The sequence below is a fragment of the Molossus molossus genome, unplaced genomic scaffold, assembly GCF_014108415.1.
Source record: "Molossus molossus isolate mMolMol1 unplaced genomic scaffold, mMolMol1.p scaffold_m16_p_3, whole genome shotgun sequence".
In the NCBI taxonomy this organism is placed as follows: Eukaryota; Metazoa; Chordata; class Mammalia; order Chiroptera; family Molossidae; genus Molossus; species Molossus molossus.
In genome coordinates, this window is record NW_023425366.1 from 50,270,932 (window position 1) to 50,284,633 (window position 13,702).

The following is a 13,702-nucleotide window of genomic DNA, read 5'->3' on the forward strand; positions in this document are numbered from 1 at the left end:
CACAATGATGCATGTATAAATGTGTACATTACATTATAAATGTAAAACTTTAATATGTTAAGGAAATAAATGATGGTATTTACATATAATAAACTAGTGTGCTGCTATTTAACTATCATATTTAGAAACAGTATTCTGAAAATGCTTAAAATGTCACATTAAAGGAGAAAAAAAGTTAGAAGCAGTGTACAAGAAAACAAAAGTAGCCCTGGCCAGTGTGCTCAGTGGTTAGAGTGTCACCCTGCACACCAAAGGGTCTCGGATTCGATTCCCAGTCAAGGGCATGTATCTGGGTTGCAGATTTGATCCCCAGCCCAGATCGGGGCTCACGTGGGAGGCAGCCAAGCAAGCAATGTCTCTCTCTCACATCAATGCTTCTCTCTCTCTCTCTCTTCCTCTTTCTCTCTCTCCCTTCCACTCTCTTTAAAAATCAGTGGAAAAAAATATCCTCAAGTCAGAATTAACAAAAGCAAACCAACCAACCAACCAACAAAAATGTATGCAGATACATGTATATTATATACAAAATATTAACAGTTGCTATATCTGGAGAAGTGGGATTACAATTTTTTATTTTCTTCTATATTATTTTATGTGTACTCCAAATTGTTTTTCAAATAAAATTAACAAATTAAAAGATGCCAGAAAACTAACACAGTAGAAATTACATAAGTTTGTTGAATGAACAATAACATTTAAAAAGTAAATATTGACTGAATCTATTTCAAAGAAACAGAAAAATTACTTCCTGCGATAAATACACAGTGTACCTACAGTTAGCTGCATCTCACTGGACTGATTGTCTTCAGTTCCTGCTTCATATTCTGGAACAGATGCAAGACCATATTCCCCAGACATGGGTCTTTTAGCTTCATTTGGAGAAACTGCAGTGTGTAGAAGAATTTTACAAATTGTAACCCAATCAGTATTTGGTTTTCATTGTAACATTGTTCTGATTTTCACAAAAGCCCTGCAGAGCAGCATGAATGAAGGGTATTGAAAATCTAGGTGTGGGATATACCCTTCACCAATATCTTACAGTAAAACCTGGAAATTATAAACAGTCTTAAATAATCGTCTGTATTTTGTGACTTTGAGGAGAGATGCACGAGACTGGGAACTACCTCTGATCCCCTAATGCCTATTCTATACTGTTTCAGTAATCTCTGTTTATGTCTTACCCACCAATTCCTACTGGATTATTATATTCTGTTGGGCTATTCTTAGTGACTCAAATATTAACACATAAAAAAAACACCTTACTTTAGAAAGAGGTCTGTTAGCAGAGAGATCACATCACAGTACACCACGGCTCTGCACTGGTGAGACTCACTCACCATCAGGCACTGCTGCCTTCCAGTGGGACACGTGTTCAAACTAAAAACATTCTTACCTGTAATTTTAAGTGTTTCTCTTTGTAATGCTCTGGTGACCGGTACTCGCTGGCACCAGTGTCCAACACCTTCAACCTCCCAAAGGAGTTCGTGGTCTCCTGGATACTTTTCAAAGTACTGCTTGCAAGCTGAAAAACACATTTAGAATTTTCTAGAAATCCCAAATATCAATTGTTTTAGAAAACAAAAGGTAGAAAGCTGCCAACTCACTTAATGGGCTAGCATAACTTTGATACCAAAACACCAAAGCAACTCAAGAAAAGTATACAGTTGTCTTGTTTACATAAAAATTCTAAATAAATTTCCATATAAAAGTTTTAACATGACCAAGCAATAAAAATCCTAATAAATGATGACTTTAACCTTTAAAGAGAAAACTACTAAATTTTATTGAGGAACATAAAAGAAGAACTGAACAAAAGAATTGTTACATTCAACAGGTAAAAATGCCAACTGTCTCCAAATTATTTTATAAATTTGATGCAATCCTAAACAAAATCCCAACAGAATTTCTTTTTAATGGAACTTTGCAAAACTTGATCCCAAATCAAAATAAAGAACAAAAGTTAAGAAAAAATATTGAGATCAATTTTGAAGGAAAAAATGAGGATTTACCCTAGTAGATATCAAATATCATCATAAAGGCACAGTAATTAAAACAACCGGTACTGACATAACAATATGAAACAAGAGAAGCAAGAAGAGGAAGAGGAGGAGGAGGAAGAAGAAAAATATAAATACCAGAAAAGAACCACACATACACTAAAAACTTGGCAAATAACAGAGGAGGCATTGTATCTCAACAGAGAATGAATAAACTATTAAAATAATGATGCTAGAATAAAAACCCATATAGAAAAAAAAAAACTCTGATCTTGACCTCACATCATCATTCATAACAATAAATTCTAAATGGATTCTAAAACCTATTATGAAAAGCAAAACGTTTAAAAGAAAACCTAAGAAAATACTTCCGGAACATTAGAGTATTAAAGATTTCTTATAAAAAATACAAAAATCATAATCCATAATAAAATATTATAATAACCCTGTTAAAGCTTAAAACTTTCTATATCAGTACTAAGCAACAGAGCTTTCCACAATCATGAAAAGGTCCTATATCAGTAATGTCCAATACAGTAGCCACTAGCCACATGTGGATACTGAGGAACTAAATTTATAATTTCATTTAATTAAACTTAGATCTAATTTATATTAGTGGCTGTTGTATTAGATTGCACAGTTTTATATAAAGACACAGATTAGGAGATATTCAGAATAAAGTGAAGGATTAGTACTCCCATCACACAAAAACTCCTAAAATTGAATTATCGCCCCTTCCCCAAATTAGCAGAGGTTATGAACAGGAAATTAACACATAATGAAACTTGAATGGTCACTGAACAAAGATAAAGATGATAAATCTCACTAGCTGCCAAGGAAATATAGGATGAAACAAGTTACCATTTTCACACCCACTAGATAACAAATAGTAAGCATCAGAAGAATAAGGAAAATGGACTCTACTGGTCTCAGAACAATTTTGCAACAATTAGTAATTGAAAAGACATTTTCTTTTTTTTTTATCCTCACCTGAGGACATTTTTCCATTTTTTTTTTTTTTGTACAGATAGAGTGGGAGGGAGAGAGAGGAAGGGAGAGAGAGTGAGAAACATTGACGTGAAGGGACACATCAAGTGGCTGCCACCCACATGACCAACCAGGGCCGGGGACAAACTGCAACCGAAGTACGTGCCCTTAGCGGGAACCGAACCCGGGTCTCTCCGGACCGCAGGCTGACGCTCTAACCGCTGAGCCAAACTGGCCAGGGCTGAAAAGACATTTTTATCGATCCAATTCTACTTCTAGGTATATACCCTAACGACTCATATATATGCACAAGAACACATTTATAATGTTCATTATAGGACTGTTTTTAAACTAGGGTAGGGGGTACAACCTAAGTGCCAGTCATTAGTGTATATATGAATAAATTATAATATGTATACATTAAAACACTATACAGCAGCTATAAAAAACTATAGCTACATATATCAACATTAATAAATCTTTTAAAAGTCAGTAAAAAAGCAAGTATATGTAAAAAATGATGTCATTTATATAAAGTTTAAAACACATTAGACAAAATGATGCAAACTCTATGGAAAATAGTTTAGCAATTCCTCAAAAAGCTGAACACAGAATTACCAAGTAACCTAGCAATTCCCCTCTCAGGTTTATATCCAAAAGCAGGGGCTCCTCAGACAGCTATCTGTACACCAATGTCCGTAGCGGGATTATTCGCAATAGCCAAAAGGTAAAACAACCCAAGCATCCATCAAGAGATGAATGAATAATGAAATATGATGTGCACACAATAAAACCCAACTCAATCATAAAAAGAAATGAAATTTGGATATATGCTACAACTTCAAACATTACGCTAAGCAAAATTAGACAGACACTAAAGGAATATTGCATGATTCCACTTATATAAGATGCCTGGAATAGGAACTCATAGAGAAAAAGAGAAGACAAGAAGTTACCAGAGAAGAGGGGAAGGGGAGAAAAGAGAATTATTGTTTAAAGGGTACAGAGTTTATGTTAGGGGTGATGAAAAAATTTTGAGTACAGATAGTGGTGATGGGTATACTGCATTGTGAATGTGATTAATGCCTCTGAAATGTACACCTACATGGTTAAAATGATAAATATTATATAATGTAAATTTTGTAACAAAAATGTTTTAAAATTTTAAGATAAAAAAAGCACACAAAATAATGTTGTATAGCATTTATGAATATAGACGTAAGTATAAAACCATTGGAAGGAAGGATATACACCCACTTCAGGAACACAATGATCTCTGGAGAGGTAAGAAGAAAGGGGAGTGGGGTTAGGGAGGGGTCTAAGAGAATATCGACTGTATCTACAATGTTTTATTTAGTTTTTCCTAAAAATAAATGAAAACAAATATTGCAAAATCCCAGTGTTTGTTCATCTGTATAATGGGTACATGGACACAAGGATGCTATTCTCGCTTTTCTCTATATGTTTAAAACTATTTCTCATGTTTTGATTTTAGTTTTCATACCTATTAGGGAGAAAGAAGTTAGAGAAAACCAACACAACAGGCCAAACTGAGTCCTTTGCCTGAATTAAAATAACTAAAATAGTAGAGAAAGACTTACATAACAAATCTGAGGTCCAACAGGAGTACTTTACAATAGGTGGTGCAGGTTGAAGGTCCTAATTCAGATGTGTCTAGCCAGAGAGTCATAGTCAGAAAAGGAGAACTCTTATGCTTATACCATTCAGCTCAGTGCCACAGAAGGTCATGTGCCCACAAGAGAGAACATTCATCATCTAAGCAGCACTGACTACTGGAGACTTCTTTCATTTACTGACATTTTATGTGCAGCACTAAGACATTCACCCTGGCCATATAATTCTTTTAAAGCCAAGGCTTTACGGATATCTTCTCCATAGATACTCCCCAATGTTAAATGTCTCCAAACTATTTTAACATTCTTTGCCTCAAAGAATCCTTTCACAGAGATTTATTGAGCATATTCTGTGAAGACCCAGACTGAGGACTGTTACAGAAAAAAATATTCATAGAATTTATCGACCAGGAATCCAGATTCAAAAATGGTGTTAAAATAAAAACCTAAAGAAATAAGGTAGAAAGTAGTTAAGTAGCACAAGAACATTATGGGTAGATTACCACAAAATTACGAGAAGATAAATATCTGCTGGACAGAAATCAAGCAAGCTTTCAGTCTGGGCCTAACAAAGGAGTCGATTCTGGGAAACCCAAGAAAATTAACTACAGAGTTATTACAAATTTAGTGATGTAGCTGGGTATAAAATTTATATATCTCCTTCATGTATATAATTAACCACCAATTAGAAGAAATAATGGAAGAATATACATTTACAATGGCAACAACAACAACAAAATTCCTAAACATACACATTTTTTCCGAAGTTAACTCTAAGAACTGTATGGAGAAAATACAAATGCTAATTGATTTAAATAAAATCATACAATTATAATACTGTTGGATAGAAAAAAAATCTACAAAGTGAATTCTGAAGTCCATACTAGAAAATAAATAAGCAAAGCCAGAAATACTAAATGAAAAAACTAGTCTTTCCAGATATTCCAAAGCTAAAATAAAATTAAAAAAAACAGTGAAGTACTGGGACTTTAAAAAAAAGATTAATAGAAATAAATCAAGCCCTGGCCGGTTTGGCTCAGCGGTTAGAGCATCGGCCTGAGGTCCGGAGAGACCCGGGTTCGGTTCCCGCTAAGGGCATGTACCTCAGTTGCAGTTTGTCCCCGGCCCTGGCTGGTCGTGCGGGTGGCAGCCACTTGATGTGCCCCTTTCACGTCGATGTTTCTCTCTCTCTCCCTCCTACTCTATCTGTGCAAAAAATGGAAAAATGTCCTCGGGTGAGGATTAAAAAAAAAAAAAAAAAGAAAGAAAGAAATCAAAAGATGAAAATATGCATACACACAAATTTAATGTATGATATAGATTAAGAGTTAGCAATTTTTTTCTTAAAGGATCAGATAATAAATATAGACTTGCAGGCCATATGGTCACTGTCTTAACTAACCAACTGACATTTTAGTGCAAAAAAAAAAAAAAAAAAAAGAAAGCTATAAACAATATGTAAATGAATGAGTGTGGCTTGGTCCAATAAAATTTTGTTTACTAAAAAAGTTAACAGACCAGTGGACCATGGCTTACTGACTCCTGATATAGATGTAAATACAAATCAATGAAAGAAAAAAAAATTCAATAAATGTTACCTTAACAACCAGATAACTCTCAGGTAAAATAAACTTGGATCTATACCTTACATGGTACACGCCAGAATAAACTACAAATGGATAAAAGATTCATGAGATCGCCCTGGCTGGTTTGGCTCAGTGGTTAGAGCGTCAGCCCACAGACCAAAGAGTTGCAGGTTTGATTCTAGTCAAGGGCATGTGCCTCGGTTGTAGTTGGGTCCCCAGCCATGGTCAGGGTTGCGCAGGAAACAGCCAATTGATGTGTCTCTCTCACATCGATGTTTCTCTTTCCCTCTCCCTCCCTCCCACTCTATCTGAAAAAATAAAAATGTAAAAATATCCTCGAGTGAGGATAAAAAAAAAGAAAAAGAGTCATGAGATCTTATCTATTCCATGTCATTAAGTATACATTATAAAGTACTATGTAAATGCACTTCCCATAGTTAGCTAATCATCTACTCTAGCCTCAGACCAAGCCCTGTCATACTTGGCACTCATTACCCATTTGTGGAATGAACAAATTATCTCTATTTTTTTTTTTAAAGGCTTACATGTAAAACAGTATAATCTTTCCTAAATGTTAAAAAATATTCACGGAAACAAGCGAAGGTCATCAAAAAACGTTTGGACATACAGCAATATCAAGGAACTATTAATTAACTAAGTTGAAAGAGAAAATCAATTGGAAGTCTAAGTCCTTCAAATATAGTAAGTATTGCACAGGAGAGATAGGAAGAACAAGAAACAAAAAATGATGGAAAAGCCACATAGTCGAAACATATTCCTTTATTTTCACATTTCAAAGAGTATTTATAAAATTATACTAATGACATCAAGAAGTCACTGTCAAGAAATCTCCTAACAAAGAAAAATTAGGAGTTCAAGGCTTTATGCAAAGACAGAGGTTAGCTGACATGAACCTGTAATTCATGTGCTTTTCAATTTATTTATCATTAGAATCCTAGAAAAGAATATTAAGAGATTCTTCCTGCAATAATCTATTGTGTTTGCATTTCTCCCCAAATTTAGTAAAGTAATAATTAGACTTTAGAGGGAAAAATCTATGTTCAGATTATCAAAGGGTACACAGGGTTCATTCCATTCTCATATATGGGTCTAGAGAAAAACTATGATTCAAAATGGGAATGCAACATTTGGTTCTTGTTTTCTAGATTTTTAATATTAAAAAGAGGGATGAAACTTAGAACATATTTATTTTTTGTTCAAATAAACACCTGATGTTAGAGTAGAATCAATGGTAAATTGTACTTTATAAAAGTTTTCAAATAAATTACTTTCCAGGATTATATATCTTCCTATATTATGAAATAAATAGTCCTGGCTGGTTTGGCTCAGCAGTTAGAGCGTCAGCCTGCAGACTAGAGAGTTCGGATTCGGTTCCTGCTAAGGGCATGTACCTCAGTTGCAGTTTGTCCCCGGCCCCGGCTGGGGTCGTGTGGGTGGCAGCCAGTCGATGTGTCCTTCTCACATTGATGTTTCTCTCTTTCTCTTCCCCCCTCTCTCCGTCCCTCCCGCTCTATCAGAAGATAAATGCAAAAATGTCCTAAGGTAAGGATAAAAAAATAAATAAATAGTGCCCAGCCAGTGTAGCTCAGTAGTTGAGTGTCAACCCAGGCACCACGAGGTCGCTGGTTCAATTCTCGGTCAGGGTACATACCCAGGTTGTGGGAAAAGTCTCCAGTGGGGGGCATGCAGGAGGCAGCCAATTGATGTTCTCTCTCATCGATGTTTCTCTCTCTCCCTCTTCCTTCCTCTCTCTTTAAAATCAATAAAGAATAAATAGTTCCATGAAATTTACATAAATGTAAATATAAATCCACTAGTAGTTTTTAAAACATCACCACATGGTATAGCCATACCATGGAATACTAAACAGCACTGAAAATGAATATATAGAGCTATGTGAATCCACATTAATGAATTTCATAAACATAAGAAAGCAAAGTACATAAGAATTCATACAGTACCACTCATTTAGATAAAGCTTTTAAATATTTATAATAATGTGATATATTGTTGGAGAACATATACATATGTATTAAAAGTCTAAAATCATGAAGAAAATAAATGCCAAATTGAGGACAATGCTTAATTCGAGGAAGGCAGTAAGCTAACTGAGTAAGAGTACAACTGTGTTGGCAATGATCTGTTTCTCATGGATAGTACGTGCTGGTGCTACATAAGTACTTACATTATTTTGTATGCCTTTAGGTATGTCTAAAATTTATTTCTCTCTCTCTCTCTCTTTTTTCATTTAAAAATTACCACAGACAAATAACCCAAAGAAAAAATGGTCAAATAATCTAAACAGACATTTCTCCAAAGAAGACATACAAATGGCCAATAAGCACATGAAAAGATGTTCAACATCAAATGGAAATCAAAACTACAGAGACCACTTCACATCCACTCAGATGACTATTATAAAAAAGGCAGATAATAACTATTGGTGAGGATGTGGAGAAATTGTAACCCGCATACATTGTTTATGGGAATGTACAATTGGAAAACAGTCTGGCCATTCCTCAACATGTTAAACCTGGAGTCACCATATGAACCAACAATTCCATCCACATCTAGGTAAATACACGAGAAATGTCCACACGGAAACTACACAAATGTTCATTGCAGCATTATTCATAATAGATTAAATGTAGAAACAACTTAAAAGTCCATCAGCTGATGATGGATAAACAAAATGTGGCATATCCATACAATGGAATGTTCTTTAACCATAAAAAGGAATGAAGCACTGATTCATGCTATAACATAGGTGAATCTTGAAAACATTTACACAAAATGAAAGAAGCTAGACACAAAGGGCTTATCATATAATCATATCACATGATTCCATTTATATGAAATGTCCAGAATAGGTAAATCCAAAGAAACAAAAAATAGATGAGTGGTTGCTAGGTAATGGAGAAAAGGGGGAATGGAGAGTGACTGCTAATTGGTGTAGTTTCTTTCTGGGATGAGAATGTCCTGGAGTTAGATAGTAGTTATGGTTGCACAGCTGTGAATATACTAAACACCACTCAAGTGTACACTTTAAGAGGGTGAATTTTGCCTTGGCTGGTTTGGCTCAGCAGTTAGAGCGTCGGCCTGCGGACCACAGAGTCCTGGGTTCAGTTCCTGCTAGGCCCTAGTGGCTAGGGGCAGTACCAAAAAAAAAAAAAAAAAGAGGGTGAATTTTATGGTATACAAATTATAGTTCAATTCTTTTAAAAAATTACCACACCCCCCAAAAAAGCCATCTAGTGTGAGTTAAGGATATGTTTGCAAAATTAAGCCGTAGGGTACCAAAGAATCAAAATTTACTTAATATTGATATATGCATTTATAATATTCTGCAGAAACAAGTCAGAAGTGATGCTGACACAAGTTTAACATGTTTAACTTAATCCATTTACCTGTGTACATTAGAGAGGACAGTGGATACCGCAAGCCAAGTGCGTCTTCTGTAAAGGAATCAACAAAGTCCTCCAGCATATGAAGCCCAAAATCTTTGCCTCGGTATTTCTTTCTTATAAACATTGTATCAAGAACTGGCAGTTGGTAGCTTTGGGTAAGAAATGAGGCACATATGCTTCCTGCAATCGTAAGAACAGAAAGCCAACAATTTTTCACATTAAAAGACTATATATGTATGTACTTTTAGAAGACATGAGTTAACAGTCTTTCTAAAAATGACTGGTTTTTTTTGGTCAAAAAAGGGGTGCTATAATAAAACTAAGCAAAAGTAACCTCACAGGGTGATCTAATCATAAACTCCAAACTGGGCAGGTCATGGTGGGTCCTCACACCCCAGGCGTATGACTTCTTTAGTAAAAGATCTCCCTTTGCCTTGAGCAAGCCCTGTCCATTGTTTTTGCGAATCTTCACTGACATACCTTCCATGACATGCCTCATCTTCAGAACCCTGGGAAGCCTAACCACCCTCAAGAGAACACATAATCTTCATTATCCTTTAATCCAATCCCTGCCTTGCTTTCTCCCACCTCCTTAATTCCCAATGCATAAATGAAACTGAAATCCGTCATTCCGGGAAGCATTATTCTCTGAGATCTTGCTTCCCAGCACTATCATCAGGTTGGCTCAAATAAACTCTTATAAAAATAACTGTCTAGTCCGGTCAGTGTGGCTCAGTGGTTGAGCATCAACCCATGCACCAAGAGGTCGCCGGTTCGATTCCTGGTCAGGACACATGCCCGGGTTGTGGGCCTGATCCCCAGTGGGGGGCATGCAGGTTCATCGATGTTTCTCTCTCTCTCCCTCTCACTTCCTCCCTCTGCAAACTCAATAAAGGGAAAAAAATTTTTTTAAATAATAACTGTCTACACATTGGGATGTTTCTTACATCAATATTTACTACATCAAGAAGTATGTTAAAGAAATGTATACATTGTATAATATTAAATGCTTTCCAGCTATTACACATCATAACGTATACATGTGATAATGAGAAAAACTATGTATTTTATGTTTGCCAACAATATCATCTGCTACAGGACTAATAACTACTACCATTTTATGAACTATATACTTGAATATGCATCACTGTCTACAGACTTGCACAACTCTAAAACTAATCAACTACATTTTCAAATTAAGAGTATTTGATTATTGTACATAGTTAATACACAAAGTAATTCCAACTGTAATATTCATCTTTTCCCTTTATCTTTTCCCAAGTACAGTCTTGTTTTTATCTACTTAATGACAGCAAAGAAGTGAATTAGTTCTAATTTTTAAGGTCTATGAATTAGGACTGATTAAAACCATCTGTCTTAGAAATGGCTAAGTCACAACAATCTTTTTGTTATGAATGTACTTTTCAAAATATCCAGTATGTTTAAGGTTAAACAGGAGAAATAATTTTAAGTAGTATTTAAATATACCTCTCTTTATTACACAGCTGTAGTGGTTTGTCTTTTAAGAACCTTAACTGGGGTTCTGACCATCCATATAGATGTCTTAGGTCCTTGAATATGTCTTAAGATAGTTTATAAGTTGAGGGCAACATGGTGGGGCATCCTACTTTCTATTAATTTTAATATTAAGTCATAATTAGTTATCAGTCAATATTCTACAGATCTTTTTGTGCCTCAAATAATCTATTATTCTCAGTCAGATACATTCATGATTTTGGACAATTCTAATAATGTAATTTAAGGAAGAAACAAAATTTCTGGTAGCAAACATCTCACAAACTGATATATCATCTAATGAGTGGGTTGATACAATAAAACATTTTGTTTAGTTCAACCAAGTAATTTGATTTATGATTAAGTTGGAGAATTTCAATGACTTTTTGTAATAGTCTCCATGACTATTAGCTAATTTAAATTCAGAATAGGTAAACAAAGTTATATATACTTAGAACTTAACTGCTGACATTTATTTATGATATGTCGAAGGGTCAAAATATCTTATATCGTGACCATACAGTTTACAATATTATGTTGTATACTTGACATGTGGTACAAAGGTAGATCTTAACTGTTATCACAACACACACAAAAAGAAAGAAAATGAGGCAATACATATGTTAATTAGCTTGACTTTGGTGACCACTTCACAATGTATACCAAATCATTAAGCTGTCCACCTTAAATATATACAACTTTTAATTGTCAATTATACTCAATAAAGATGAATAAATTTCTTGAACAATGGACAGTCTGAAAATGAAATTAAGATAACAATTCTACTTAGAATAGCATCAACGATAAAAGTCTTAGGAGTAAATTTAACAAAAGAAGCACAGAACTTGTAGACTGAAAAGTGGAAACATTGTTAAAAGAAATTATTGAACACCTAAATAAATGGAAAAACGGCCCATGCCACTAGATCAGAATACTTAACACCCCCCCCCCCCCCCATTGAGGCGAACCTAAAACTGACAGGGAAATACAAAGGACTACCACAGGAACTCAGGTTCTTTCTATCCTGACTTCCCCATCCCCTAGGTCCTCAGCAGACAAATTAAGAACAGAAAGGCATTTTAACCACTTTGACCTGATGTCACACATATCATTTCTTTAACTACTTTGGGAAGAACTAATCACACAGACCCACCCAACTGTACAGGTGACTAGAAAATATAATCTGACTAAGCAGCTGCTGGCCAAGGACTAGAATAGAGAAAAGGAAGCAAACATCTGGCGGACAGCTAGCAGTCTCAGCTAACTTTCTCCTTTCTTTTATCTCCCACCAGACTAACACTTCCTTTTAACTTAGTATATGTGCTACAGAAGTGAGCACCCCTCCTTTTCAACTTTTAGGAAATCAATGATCACATAGCAGGTAGTACGCTGGCAGACTCCCTCCACGGTTATGTTTGGTTACCTCAGGCTGTTTTCAGTAACTTACTTACATCCACACGCCAATATCCATGAATACACATACTTTATAAAATAGTTTTGACTGATCTCATCCATATTTTCAAAATACCTTGACTTCTGTGGCCTACATAAATATCCACACCTCCCCGTGTGGTCCAACTCACATTTCTAACTATGTACTATCCCTACTTATGTCCCCTACTTATGGCAGATTGAACTTTACATGTCAAACTGAACTCAAGTTATTACCAAATCCACTCCTTCTGTCTCAGTTCACAGCTTCCCACCTAAGCACCCAAGCCAACCCCTCAAGATTCATCCCTGGTTATACTCCCTTTCCCTTCCAACACACAGTCAGTGGAGTCACCACACAAAAATCTCCCTCAAGTCTCTATCCCTACTGCCACTTTCCTAATAATAGTACTTATTTCATCTGGAATATTGAAACAGCTCTTTTCATTGACTTCAGAATAGTTTCCTACCCATCACCAAGTGCTACAAAAATTCTCTCTAAAATATTTAATCATGTTACCTCTACAGAAAACTTTTTGATAGCTTCCTTGCCATTAAAGTTCCAAAATGTAGTATGGCACTGAAGACCCTTCACAAGTGAGACTCCATCTCCCCTCTCCCCATCCACAACCCTCACCTTCAGTCCCACCAGCTTATTCAGTGATTTCCCAAATACACTGTCATACTCTGTGACTTCTTTCATGTATTTAAATTTCACTTAGCCGTGTTTACTAAGAATGCTCTTTCCCTTCCTACCTTATTTGCCTGGCATCCTTATATTTCAAAGGTACTTTTTAAAAATTGATTTTTAAAGGAGGGGGGAGTGTCTCAGAGAGAGAGAAATATCACCTGGTTGCCTCCCGAAAGTGCCTCAACCAGGGATCGACCACCTTTTGGTGTACAGGTCAACGCTCCACCCAATTGAGAAAGGCACTTTTAAATATCACTTTCTCAATGACACCTTCCTCCAGACAAAATTAACTGCTCTACTCTTCAATGACTACTATTGTTGATACCTCAAATACAGTACTTATCAAACTGAATTACAATCAGATGTTGACTGACTACAGTTGTCTGTGTCATCTACTACTAGATCTTGGTGCTTTGAGGCCTGAAGCAATGAT

At 35.5% G+C, this 13,702-nt stretch overlaps 1 protein-coding gene across 3 annotated transcripts in view; it reads right to left on the bottom strand.

The window, feature by feature from the left end:
• Positions 1-13,702, bottom strand: part of FAM169A (family with sequence similarity 169 member A) — a 65,133-nt gene that overhangs the window by 18,498 nt on the left and 32,933 nt on the right. For all 3 annotated transcript variants that reach the window (XM_036280596.1, XM_036280595.1, XM_036280597.1), the window contains 3 exons: positions 9,633-9,812; positions 1,394-1,522; positions 775-884 (listed from right to left, as the gene is read on the bottom strand). In XM_036280596.1, coding sequence (XP_036136489.1) covers positions 775-884; positions 1,394-1,522; positions 9,633-9,812 — 419 coding nt within the window. The remainder of the gene's footprint in view (positions 1-774; positions 885-1,393; positions 1,523-9,632; positions 9,813-13,702) is intronic.